This window comes from Sminthopsis crassicaudata, chromosome 4, assembly GCF_048593235.1.
Source record: "Sminthopsis crassicaudata isolate SCR6 chromosome 4, ASM4859323v1, whole genome shotgun sequence".
NCBI classification, from domain to species: domain Eukaryota; kingdom Metazoa; phylum Chordata; class Mammalia; order Dasyuromorphia; family Dasyuridae; genus Sminthopsis; species Sminthopsis crassicaudata.
The window spans coordinates 286,375,353-286,389,691 of record NC_133620.1 but is presented as its reverse complement, the minus strand read 5'-3'; the positions used below and the strand labels follow the sequence as shown (position 1 = coordinate 286,389,691).

General features: G+C 36.7%; 1 protein-coding gene across 1 annotated transcript in view; it reads left to right on the top strand.

The window, feature by feature from the left end:
* Positions 1-14,339, top strand: part of PNPLA1 (patatin like domain 1, omega-hydroxyceramide transacylase) — a 72,519-nt gene that overhangs the window by 39,076 nt on the left and 19,104 nt on the right. The window contains exons 4-6 of the mRNA XM_074311123.1: positions 1,631-1,840; positions 4,567-4,627; positions 12,832-13,566. Coding sequence (XP_074167224.1) covers positions 1,631-1,840; positions 4,567-4,627; positions 12,832-13,566 — 1,006 coding nt within the window. The remainder of the gene's footprint in view (positions 1-1,630; positions 1,841-4,566; positions 4,628-12,831; positions 13,567-14,339) is intronic.

Genomic DNA, 14,339 nt, shown 5'->3' with positions numbered 1-14,339 from the left:
AACACAATACCTAGTACACAGTAGGTGTATAATAGGTGCTTCTTTCTTTTCAAATACTTATAATATAAAATAATGCATGATAAGTGCCTAAGAGAGATTCAAAGTACCATTGAGGTCTCAAAAGGGAAAGATCATAATAAACTGAATTAGATCAAGGAGGGATTCATGGAAGAGGGAGCATTTGAGTTGGATTTTAAAAGATGGGTAAGAATTTAATTGATTGGGCATGACAATGACTTCATAGGTTTCTCCCTCCCAGCTTCTTCCCTTCCATTTTCACAAAGGTCTTTTGGAGACAATGACTTTAGCCAAAGGAGTAACCTTATGAAAATGTATACATTCTCTGAGAGATATTTGGGTGTGTGTTTTAGTACTAGTCCTAAACCTAGAAGCGTGCTAATAAAAGTTTAACAACCACTCCAAAAAAAAAAAAAAAATGCACACACCTAACACAAATTTTTAATCTTCCTTATTAACATTTTTCCTGTTACTTCATTAGGTTAAGGTGATCAACAAAATAACAAATCAAGTATTATTTACTATTTCAGAGGTGTAAATGCTCACACCGAAATTCTAATCATTGGCTCAAGGGAGCCAGAGTTGGGTTCCAGCATCTCCCATCCTCCCTTCCCAGGCAACATCCAGGTCAATGAAAATCCTCCATTGGTAACCATGTGAATTAGGAATCAGGTGATCTTTAGCAAGTCATCTTCCTCATCCAAGACTCAATTGACTAATTTGTAAAATTAGAGAGTTGGACTTGATAACTTCTAAGGTCCCTTTCAACATTAAATCTATGACGATGATAAATTATTGTGGGATATTCTTAGCACCTGCATTAATAGCTTAATTAAATTCTTAATAACACTTACTATATTCCTATAAATAGGAAATTTTGAACTGAAAGATGAAATGGTTTTGCCCTCAAAGAATCTACATTCTCCTGGAAAGATAGAATATATTCCTAGTGAAGTAAATCAAGATATAAATAAATTCAAAGTGATTTTAGGAGACAGTGGTAAAGTTGGAGATAAGGATCAGTCCCTTACATGAATGCAAAAGAGTTGAATTAGGAAAGAAGCTAGGGGTTTCAAAAAACAGAGTGGGGAGGGAAGGAATATTGGGAATAAGGGAGAGATGTTTTATGTCACATAAGAAAACAGAGAGGCTATTTTTGGTTGGAAGGTTGAGTGAGTGCATAGGATTAATCAGCCTGGAAAGAAAGTTGGAGCAATCATAAAGAACTCTAATTGCCAAACAGGAAGGCTAATGAAAGGGAGGAATTTGAAGTTGGAAGAAAGGACAGAATATAGGTGGGACAAAGGAAAAGAGGGAGAGTTAATTTTCTATGTTATAAATTTAAAGAATTAAGAATCTTTGTCGGGAATAGTTTTGAGAGCCAGAAACTAGTGCTTGATGTAGATGATTCCTAAGGCCCTATGTAATCCTAGCATTATAGAATTCTAATATCCTTGAATGAAAAACTTCCTGGTACATTAATACAGATGTATTTCCCAAAGACACTTCAATACTCCTAAAGACATAATTGATAAACAAAAAAAATAAACAAATAAGTAACCCACAACCTCCAACATTCTTATTCCTTTCTTCCTCCTACTTCCAAAAACAGAGGTATATTGATGGCGGTTTCACCGGAATGCAGCCGTGCTCCTACTGGACAGACTCAATTACCATCTCAGCTTTCAGCGGCCAGCAAGATATTTGCCCCAGAGACTGCCCGGCTATCTTTCATGACTTCCAGTTATTCAACTGTACTTTCCAGTTCTCCTTGGAAAATATTACCCGAATGACCCATGCGCTCTTTCCCCCAGATCTAATGGTAAGTGGTAAGGGGTTCTATAATCATCTTTTGAAAAGCAAGGAAGGTTGTTCAAGATCATAGAGAGTAATTTAAAAGGGAGTTCATCTAAGCTAGCCTTCCTCCATTTTAGAGATGAGTAAAAGTGAGGGCCTAAGAGTATAAGTGACCTGCCGAAGACAGTAAGGAAGGGATTTGAATCCAGATTCATCCAGTGTGCTTTCTTTGGAATTGAGGTCATTGACTTGTGGTCAACTTAAATTGGAATCCAACCTACCTGGGAACCAATGTACCTTTTGGGTGAGTGACTTAACTTCCCTAGACTTCAGTTTGCTCTTCTGTAAAATGAAAAAGTAGATACTTTCTGAGGGCCTTTGTGGCACCAATTTTGTGACCAATGAAACAAATGTGGAAATTGGGGAATTTGGGGGCATTCTGAAGTTATCACTCAAATTAATGGCTAAACAGTCTTATGTTTATTTCTTTTTTCATGAATTCTCATTAAGGTCCCATAAAATTTATAGGCTTATTGGGAGACAGTGCACAGGACTAGACTCACATAAGCAGAGAGAGAAATTTAGCTCAACAAGCATTTGTTAAGTGCTTACTATGTGCTTACCATATTAGGCACTGGAGTATACAAAGACAAAAATAAAAGCTTTTGTTCTCAGAGAGCAAGTACAAAATCTATCCAAAGTCATTTCATTAACAATTAGGAGGATCAGGAAAAGTCTGTAAGCTATGGAATTTGAGCTGCACCTTAAAGAAAGCTAGGGATTCTCTAAGGCAAAGTGAGAAAGGATTGTATTCTAGGCAGGGAGGACAGTCTGTGCTGAGAGAGGAGATAGGATGCTACATATAGAGAAGAAAGAGCAGGCTTGTTTGACTGGAATGATGAGTATATAGAAGTTAATAATAAGATCAGAAAAGTAGGTGGAAACCATTTCATGCCAATTATGCCAAGCAGAAAAGTTTGCTCTTCATTCTAGAGGCAATACAAAGGTGCTGGAGATTTTTGAGAAGGGGAGTGACATGGCCACATTGTTTTTAGTAATATCAGTTAGGTAGCCATATGCAAGATGGGAAACAGGGATGATGCCATCTGACCAGAGTAGAGATAGAGGAGACATAGGAGAACAGACTAAAAGATATTAGACTCAATAAAAATTGGCAGCTGATTGGATCCTGGAGTGAGAATGAAGAAAAAGTCAAGGATAACTTCAAGGTTGGCAAATAGTGGTACCTCAGAAGAAACAGGGACACTTGGAAAGGGGATGCATTTTAGAGGAAGGAAAGAAGGAAGGAAGGAAGGAAGGAAGGAAGGAAGGAAGGAAGGAAGGAAGGAAGGAAGGAAGGAAGGAAGGAAGGAAGGAAGGAAGGAAACAAGCATTTATTAGTCACCTGCTATGTGCTGGAAACAGTTAAGTGATGTACTAGATAGAGTGCTAGACCTGAAATCAAGAAGAACTGAGTTCAAATCTAGCCTCAGACACTTAGTGACCCTGAGCAAGTCATTTAACTTTGCCTCAGTTTCCGCATCTATAAATGAGCTAGAGAATGAAATGGTAAACTGCTCCAATATCTGTTAAGAAAAACCCAAATGGGGTGATAAAAAGACAATCATGCCTGAAATGACTGAATAACAAAAATGTGCCAAGCACTGTGCTAAGTGGTTAACAAATATTACATCATTTGATCCTTACAACAACCTTGGGAGAAAGATTTATTAGTATTTCCATTTTACAGTTGTGGAAACTGAAACATTAAAAAAATTTTTAAAAATAATTTGTCCAAGGTCACAAAGTATATAAGTTTCTAAGGCTGGATTTAAATTTAGATTTTCCTAACTCCGGGCCCAGAGCTCTGTTCACTGTTTAGTTCCACTTTAGATATCTTGAGTTTGAAATGCCTATAAGACTTCAGTTGTCAAAGTCCACCTAATCTTTGGTCTTATGGAGCTGAAGTTTAGCAGAGAGATTAGGACTGAATATAGAGAAAACTAAGAGATATCTGCATGGAGATTACAACTGGACCCATGTGAACTGATAAGGTCACCAAGGAAACAAATGTTGAGAGGAGAGAAATAGCCAGGATATAGCTTGTGAAGAAGGAGCCAGTGAAGAAGGAGAAATTAAAGATAAGAGAAAGATAGAGAATAATTGAGGGACAGGCTCCTGGGACTGATGGGAGGAAGTGGAATCAAGAGTGCCATGATGAAGTGTTGATTTTAGCTAGGAGGAAGATTACCTCTTCAGAGACTATTGCAAAGGAGAATAGAATGAAGAATGATGACAACCAGAGTTTAGTGGTGTGGAATAGGGGAGATGAGAAAGTACACAGTATAAGTCTTTTATTTTCTTATGAAGTTGGTGGTGAAGTCCATGGCTGGGGCTTAGAGAGAAGATGGTGAAAGCAGGAAGTTTGGAAAGAGAGAAGAGACTTAAAATATCATTTGTGGGGAGTGTAATAGAATATCAATCCTGGAAGAAAAAAGGCTGTAAGGGCTCAACTGAATTCAACAAGCATTTATTAAGCAACTACTGTATGTCAGGTATTGTGCTAGGCACAAATGAATTTCTCCTTGCCCTTAAGGAGCTTACTTTCTACTGATCTAGTTGAGGATACATTTTTAACCCTTTGATAGTTCTGAGGGACAGAAAAAACAAGCCCTGCTTCTCCCTGTAGTCCCTCCAGTATTTCAGTGGGAGTGGAAGAAACAATGGTTTTCATGATGCTTTTCTCCTCAGGCCCTGCATGAATACTACTACCGGGGATATCAGGACACAGTTTTATACTTGAAGAGACTGAGTGAGTAAAAGGGAAGAGATAATAATAACACTACTAATAACTAGCATTTACATATCACTTTAAGGTTTGCAAACTGCTTTAGAGTATTATTTAGAGTATTATTAGTTCATTTTATCCTCACAACAATGTTGGGAGGTAGGTGCAATTATTAGCCCCCTTTTACAGATGAGGAAACTGAGGTCGAGATGGAAATGACTTGTCAAGTGTTCCACAGTTAGTAAGTGTCTAAGGCTGGATTTGAACTTAGTTCTCCTTGATTCCAGATACAACATTCCAGGTCCTACCCAGGGACCTCTTTCCATGGCTAGCTAGTTCTGCATGAACACCTCCAGTGATTGAGGATCCATTATCCCAAGGGGTCTTTAAAAAAGTTATATGGAAGGGTTTACCAAAGAAATTCATCTCCAAAAACAAAGGATATTTAAACTCATATTTCACTGTAATGGTTGAAGATCATGGTATTCTGGTTAACAAAGCACTCTTGTGAACTGACAGTCACTATGATGACCCCCAAAAAGAATACTAACTCTCAAATTAGTGGACCTAAATCCAAATCCTTCCTCTGATATCTGTGTCTGTGATTTTTAGATCTGTCTTTCCTGCCCCGATCCCTCTGCTGGCCTCCAGTCTCACGTCTCTAACTGACCTTCAAAATCCAACTTTAACCTGGAACTAAATGTCCAGTAGATATCTTAAACACAATATGTCTAGTACAGACCTCATTATCTCTCACCCCAAACCTATCCTCCATTAAATTGTAAACTCTCTGAGGACTGGGACTATCTTTTGGGTTTTGGTTGGTGTTTTGTTTTTTGTTGTTTTTTTAAATGTCCAATGCTTAGCAGTTTGTTTACTTGTTCTTGGTCATGTCCTACTCTTCATAACCTCATTTGGGATTTTCTTGGCAAGAACACTGGAGTGGTTTGCCATTTCCTTCTCCAGCTCATTTTACAGATGAGGAAATAGACACTTGATAAATGATTATTATTCCCTGTGTGATCTTGGGCAAGTCATTCATCTGGGACTCTCTAGGCTTCAGTTTTCTTATTTGAAAACTGAGGAGGTGGGACTAGATGACCTTTAAGGTCATCTAAATCTATGATCTGAAGAGGTAGGAAAGTACAGTTTAGGAAAGAGTGAGTAGTCTAGTTTGTCTAGAGCAAAGCTTCTTAAACTATGGGCTGTAACCCCAGTAACTGAATGTAAGGGTTGCAAAATTATGATTTATCACCAGTAAATGTTTGATTTATATTCCTATTTTATACCTGGGTTTGCATAAAAATTCCTTGGATGAAAAAAGGTTGTAAGTGAAAAAGTTTAAGAAGCCCTAGACTAGAAAATAAGGAAAAAATATAGGAATATTATGAAAGAAGGTTCAAAGTCTCAAAAGTGACACTGAGGTCTTTATTCTATCTACAATAAAGTCATTAAGTCATTGGGATAGGTAACAGCATGATCAGAAAAAAATTTACATAAACAAAAGCTCTTTGTGGGGTGCAGGTGAGAAGTCTTCAATCATTTTTAAGAGTGTAAAGAGATCCCAAGTCAAAAAAGTTTGAGAACCAATACTAAGGTGCCATAGTGAATTGAGTGTCAAACTTGCTGTCAAGGAGATTCATCTTCTTGAGTTCAAATCTGGCCTCAGATCCTTCCTAGCTCTGTGATCCTGGGCAAGTCACTTCATCCTGTTTGCCTCAAGTGTCCTCATGTGTAAAATGATCTGGAAAAGGAAATGGTAACCACTCCAGTATCTGACAAGAAAACCCCAAATGGGGTTACAAAGAATCAGCATGACTGAAATGATCGAACATACTGGCCTCTGTGTTGTTTGGGTGAGTCCTGTAGGTCATACCTTTGAAGCCCCCTTCAATTGTGACATCCTATACTTCTCTAAGCAGGCTAAATTTGATTACTTTCAGCCATCTGAGGTTGGGATAAGAGCAATTTTGACCAAGAAATAGTTATCGCTTTAGAGTAGATAAATTGCCATTGGTGTTCACATAATGCACCCTAAGTCCATTCCTTTCTCAAACCAAAAGAATGGGAATGGTGCAACCCTATGCTTCACACCCACAGATAATTCATGTCTAAGAACTGGCATGACTGAAGAGTCAGACTTTGGAATTGGCAGTGCACCAAAGTAGCATCATCAACACTTCAGTCTGACCCTATATTTAGACATTTGGAAGGCTATTTTTTTTCCTTTACCCTGCTCCTCCCTCCTAAAGTGAGGCTGAGCAGGTATTTCTTCCTGTTCCCAATTCATCCACCTTCTTCACCCTCAGTCTCCATCCATGAGATCTCTTTGCCACCGGGAGGATCCTGTATCCTGACATTCCTGAAGACTTATATATCTCCTCCCTAGAGTTGTTCTTTCCTTTTCATGACATTAATACTGGATATAGCTTTTACTTAATGACCTGTCCATTATATTGTCTCATGAGATATTTGGATAATTTGTACTCACAGTATTATAGATTTAGAAGGGACATTCGGGAACATTGAATTCAGCACACACACACACCATTTTACAATTGGAGAAACTGAGTCTCAAAGAACTTAGGTGGCTTGCCCAAAGTAGACAACTAGTCAAGACTCAAAATTCTGATCTTCCTGACTTATTTGGTCTTCTTTCTAACTCACCACATTGCACAATGTCCATATTTTGAAACAAAATCATTCTGGTACAAACCTCCATCCTTTGCTGAATCACATGGAGGGATGAAGGAAGAACCAATAGGTTCTTCAGTAAATCTTCAGATTTACTGAAAATTCAGATTCAGAAAATCTTCAGTAACTGGGATATTCAAACTATGGCTGGTCAATAGAAATTAGGTAAATTTCTATTGAACATTACTCTTCTTTATCCTCCACAGGATTTAAAGTTAATAGATTTGGTAGAGATTATCTTTTCATTTTACATATGAATTTGGTTTGCCCAAGGTCACACAATTAGTAAGTAAAAGACAAGACTGGTCATCAAGTCCTTTAAATCTATTGTTACTGCCCCATTGACCATTCTGCTTTACTTTAACTCATTTTGGATAATTTTTTGCAAAGCAGATTGCCTTACTTTCTTGCCTTACGTAAAGTCAGATGATTTTAATCAAATCCCTTTAAATACTGATTATTCTCTTCTGTACTTGCATGCTCCTCCTAAAACATGTCACCCAAAACTGAATAATAATAATAATAATTAAGACTAGCCAGCTGCATATGAGGAACTCACATTAATCAGAAGAACTCTGCTCAAGTGTGGGGAAGCTGAAGGACTAGGAGTAAAATAGAGTGGAATGGAAGACATCTTTCTCCTTTTCTGTAAATCTTCAATCTAATACTCAGGGAACTGCTTTATCTGGAATAACGTATCATGCTCTTTACCTGAAGAATTTTAAGAATAGAGTAAATACCAGTCTCTGAATGTGAAACCAGTTCCCAAAGTCCTGGGATTCTGTTCCCTTCCATTCAGAAATTCTACTTCTGTTGGTGGTGGACGTGTATCCCTCTAGTGGTAGAAAATCAGAAGTTTTTGTCAAACCTGATCTACAGAATCAATCTCCTTAGTTATATCTGACCATAGTCATAGATCATAATTTTTTTTTTCTCAATAGTATTTTATTTTTCCAATTATATGCAAAGATAGTTTTCAATGTTCATTTTTATAAGATTTTGAGTTCTATTTTCTTTTCTTTCTCCTTTTCTTACCTCCCCCTCACCAAAACAGCAACCAATCTGATATAGGTCATATATGTACTATTATTTTTTTTTTTTTTCCCTGAGGCTGGGGTTAAGTGACTTGCCCAGGGTCACACAGCTAGGAAGTGTTAAGTGTCTGAGACCAAATTTGAACTCAGGTCCTCCTGAATTCAGGGTTGGTGCTCTATCCATTGCGCCATCTAGGTGCCCCGCATGTACAATTATTTTAAACATATTTCAGTATTGGTCATGTTGTGAACAAAAATCATGACAAAAGGGAAAAATCATGAGAAAGAAAAAGCAAACAAAAAAGGGATAAAAATAGTATGCTTCAATCTGCAATCAATCTCCATAGGTCCCTCTCTAGATGTGGATGGCTTTTTCCATCCCAAGTTTTATTGAAATTGTTTTCAATCATTTATTGCTGAGAAGAGCTAAGTCTATCATACAGTCTTGCTTTTACTGTGTTCAATGTTCTCCTGGTTCTGTTTTCTTCACCCAGCATCAGTTCAGGTAAGTTCAGGTAAGTCCAGGCTTTTCTGAAATCAGCCTGCTCATCATTTCTTATAGAGCAAATAAATTCCATTGCATTCATATACTATAACTTATTTAGTCATTTCCCAGTTGATGGGCAACCATTCAATTTTCAATTCCTTGCCATCACAAAAAGAATTGCTTTCAACATTTTTTCTTTTTTGTGATTTCTTTAGAATACAGATCCAATAGTGACATTCTGAATCAAAAAGTATGCACAATTTTATAGCTCTTTGAGTTCCAAAATGCTCTCCAGAATCTCTGGATCAGTTACAATTCCATCAACAATGCATTAGTGTCCTAGTTTTCCCACATCCCTGCCAACAATTATCATTTTATTTTCCTTTCATCTTAGCCAGTCTAATAAGGTATAAGGTGGTACTTCAGAATTGTTTTAATTTGCATTTCTCTACTCAATAGTGATTTAGAGCATTTTTTCATATGACTATAGAGCAAATTGTCTATTCTTTGACCACTTATCAATTGGGGAATGACTTGTATTCTTATAAATTTGATTCTATTTCTATATATATATTTTATAAATGAGATCTTTATCAGAGACATTGGCTGTAAATTTTTCCCCACCTTTCTGCTCCCCTTCTAAAGTTGGCTGCATTAGTTTTGTTTGTGCAAAAACATTTTTAATTTAATGTTATCAAAATGATCCATTTTGCATTTCATAATGTTCTCTAGTTCTTTTTTGGTTATAAATTCCTTCCTTCTCCAAAAATTTGACAAGTAAATTATCCCCTGCTCTCCTAATTTATTTATAGTATCATCCTTTATGATTTAGAAATCATAAATTCATTTTGACCTTATTCTTGGTATAGAGTGTGAGATGTTGGTCTATGCCTAGTTGCTGCCATACTATTTTCTAGTGTTCCCAGCAATTTTTATCATTAATAGATTTTTATCCCAGAAGCCGAAATGTTTGGATTTTGCAAACAGTAGGTTACTACAGTCATTGACTGTGTGTGTCTTGTGTACCTAACCTATTCCACTGATCCACCATTCTATAAGAATAGAATGAATACCAAGAATACCAAGTGGTTTTAATGACTGCTGCTTTATACTATAGTTTTAGGTGTAGTATGGCGAGGATTTTGCTTTTTTTTTTTTTTTTTTTTCATTAATTCTTTTGATACTCCTAACCTTTTGTTTTTCCAGATGAATTGTACTATTTTTCTAGCTCTTTTTTTTTTTTTTTTTTTTTTTTCATTTCTTTAAATGTTTGGTATAATTCATTTGCTGATCCTGGAGATTTTTTTCTAGCTCCATAAAATAATTTTTTGGTAGTTTTATTGATATGGCACTGAAGAAATAGATTAATGTAGGTAGAATTGTCATTTTCATTATATTAGCAAGGCTTACCCATGAGCAATTGGTACTTTTCCAATTATTTAGATGTAACTTTCTTTGTGTGAAAAGTATTTTGTAATTATGTTCATATATATTATATCAAGGTTTGCCTTAATAGGTAAAGAGTTCATTAATGGCTTGTTAATTTCCCCCCCCCCCCTTAAAATAGGGTTAAGTATTTTATTTCTTCTCCTGTTAATTTGAGAAATTTATATTTTTGTAAATATTCATCCATTTTGATTGGATTAATTGACATACAGTTGGCTAAATGACCCCTAATTATTGCTTTAATTTCTTCTTCATTGGGAGCAAATTTACCCTTTTCATTTTTGATACTAGTAAATTGGTTTTCTTCTTTTTTTTTTCCTAATTAAATTAACAAAAGCTTACTTATTTTGTTGGTTCTTTCATAAAATCAACTCTTGGTTTTTTTTATTAGTTCAGTAGTTTTCTTTCAATTTTATAAATCTCTTCTTTGATTTTCAGAATTTCTGATTTGGTATTTAATTGGAGGTTTTTAATTTTTTTTCTAGCTTTTTAATTGTATGCCCAATTCATTGATCTCTTCTTTTTCTTTTTTATTCATATAAGCATCTAGAAATATAAAATTTCCCCTAAAAATTGCTTTGAGATTTCTTATAAATTTTGGTATCCATTGTCTATATCAGAATGTTTTTAGGGGAATTCCTCTCTCTCTGAGATTTACCAAGTAGCCTGTGTGCCACATCAACCTGGGCAGAGTGGGACCCAGAGAAGTAAAAGGGGCTTGGCCTCTGAGGCAGGAGGTTATATCTTGCAGGAGTTATTAGTATTAGTTAATTAATATTAGCAGAAGAAACTGCTAATACGTTCCTTGAGATGGCAAAGGATATGTCCTCTTGCTAGATCTCCTCCTGGAGTGCAACTCAACTCCACACTCCTCCTTCCACTGGCTCCATCTAAGACAGTGCTGAATGGGTGGGCACAGGTAATCTGGGAGGAGAGGAAGCATAATTAGACAGCTCTGAGCGGAGCTTGCTCTCTTACTTCCTGCTATCCCCACTGAGAGGATGACTGAATAAAAACAGACTATATGCACCTCCCAATCAGCTCGTCTCCAAAGTTTATCCAGGTATGCCCCAAAGACTGGTATGTTAAGGCCTTGGCAGCCTAGAATAGTGTTCCTTGACAGTCCAGCACAGAATGTAGGATAGGATAAATATAGGAAATTTGTAGGATAATATCATGATTTTAGAGCTGTAAGGGACCTGAGAGACCATTTAGTTCATTTTAGGTGAGAAAACGGAGACCTCAAGTGATTTGCTTGAGGTCACATATAGTAAGTGCTGTTTAAGTCATTTCAGTTGTGTCTGTGAGAATTAATTTAGATCTCAACACTATCCCAATCAGGATTGATCATTTTGTTATTTTAATATAAATTATGTAGGGATAATTAGATAAGATAGGTTCTTATAGCAGGCCTTTATAATAAGCTTCAAATTAAAAATAGGTCTACTATTTGTTTATTAGTTATGAAGATCATATATCCTGTGTTACTCAAATTCCATATGCAAAGCCAATGTGGATGAGATGACTTGATTCTTTGGAAAGCCTCCAACTTATTTTTGTACCTGTACATGTTCATGTCCAACATGAACAGGTCATCATATTGTGACTATTTTGTCAGTGCTCCCTATTTTACCCATTCCAAACCCCCTTCCTCCCCATACTATTTTTGGTCTGCTATATAATTTTTGATCCTCAAGAGGAAGACCTATCAACTAATGATTATTCTGTATTTTATTATGTCTCTTTTGTATGTTTGGGTGTTGAGTCCTACCAAAAAAAGATCCTAGGGATCATGAGCATCTCAGATCATGATGAAGAGCTGAAGTCTATTTCATTAGAGAGGATCATGAACCCTTAAAGTAACATTAGAGTTTTGCCTTGGTTTTTTTTATTGTAGGTTAGACAATTTTATACTCCATAGGTCTGCTTCTTTATGACCTCATTTAGGTTTTCTTGGCAAAAATATTGGAGTGGTTTACCATTTCCTTCTCCAGTTCATTTTACAGATGAGGAAACTGAGGCAAACAGGATTAAGTGACTTGCTCAGGATCACATAGTAAGTTTCTGAGGCCAGTTTTGAATTCAGGAAGATGAGTCTTCCTGACTAGGTCCAGCGGTCTATGCATTGTGTCACCTGGTTGCCCACATTAAGTGGCTGAACCAGAATTGCCCTCAAGTTCTCAGTAAAAGATGCTTTCTTTCTCTTCTCTATGGGATTTTAGCAATTAAAAACAAAAAATAATTTTCCCTTTTGTTCTTATTTTTCTTTCACAACAAAACAAATATGGAAATATGTTTAAAATAATTGTATATGTGTAACATATCAGATTGCCTGCTGTCTTGGGGAAGGAGGGAGGAAGGAAAGGAGGGAAAAAAGATTGGAACTTAAAAATCTTATAAAAATGAATGTTGAAAACTATGTTTACATGTAACTGGAAAAATAGAATATTATGAGAAAAAGCTAAAAATAAAATAATCTCAATGTGAAGTTTTATTTTCTAATGCTTTGCCAGTGTAGGGAGGTTTTAAGATTGACATGAAGATACTCATTCTGTTATCTTTACTAGATGCTGTCTATTTGGAATCCCCCACCAAGAATTTAATGTTCCCACGGGTGGAAGTGTTCTGTTTTGGACATCTCTACCGATGCAGGGAATGGGAAGTGACTGATGAGCAGAACCCAGAGACCATACAAGCCAGTTTGTCAGAACTCTCAAGCCACACTCTGAATGAAGTCACCAAGAGAACTGTGAAGGATGATGATGGTCCACTTGACTCCTTTGCTGTGCAAGCACCTGAATCTGTATCTGTCCAGCTCCCTTTATCACCTTCCATGCAATCATCTACAGTATCAGTTCCATCACTCATAAAGTCACCTGTCTCACCTATCTCCCTTCCATCATCACCTTTGTCACCTGTCTCACCTATGGGGCTGCCAGTTTCATCACCCCTTGAACAGTCATCTGTGTCACCAATTATTCAGTCAGTGGCTCAATCACTTCCATCATTCATGCAATCATCCGTGCATCTCTCTCCTGTGCAATCACCTATAGGACTTCCATTCTCATCTCTATCCATGGAGTCTTCTCTGTCACCTTTTGTGCAGTTGCCTGTCTCATCCCCAGTACAATCACCAGTATCAATGCCTGTACAAACGCTTCCTTCGGTCGTAGTGCCATCACCAACGTTATCTCCTGCATCTCCAGCTGAGCCGTATCTTCCACAGATACCCCTGAATTCACCTTCAGCATGTCCTGTGCAGGTATCATCCATGGAGGATGGTGTTATGCCCCAGTCCCAAGGTACTACATTTTTCCTATGGGATTCCTTATGGAAGGAATTCACAAAGAATTAACTTCTGAAAGTGAAATTTGGAAATTATTTCACAACTTTAAAAAAATCAGTTTAAAATAGTTACAGTTTTAAAGGTTGTTTTGTAGGATTCTCTTTTTATCTATCTTCTTGAAGGAAAAGTCAACAGAGTCCCTCTGTGTTTAACAAGCTAAAGTTTCACCTTTAGCACAAGCTGTGCCATAATCACAGTCTTGACAAAGCTGGGAGATTTCCACCTGAGGAATAATGATCCCAAGCCAGCCCTCTTCTCCATTTCAACCCTGCAGAGGTCTGATAAATGGGCCTCTCATTTACTGTGTGATCATGGATAAAGCAACTATCAGTTTTCGTTTTCTCATCTCTAAAATGGGAATAATGATCCCTGCTCAGCTAAGTTCATAGGGCAGCTATGAGGCTCAGATAGGATAATGGAAGTGAAAATCATTGCATGATAATGTGTATGATTTCACATTGACAGATTGATTTATTGTTACAAAGCACAATGAAGAATTTATCTCATGTGATCTTTGCAGTACTATGGTACGCTCTGTCGGTTTTACATATAGGAAAAGCAAATCCTGTAGAGATGACATTATTTGCCTAAGGTCATAATTGAGAGGAAGCATGGGATAATGGAAATGTCCTGGCCTTTTTACTAATGATAATAGCTTTATGTAATCTTTTAAGATTTATGATATTCTTTAGATATATTACCTTATTTGCTCCTCACAACAGTCCTGGT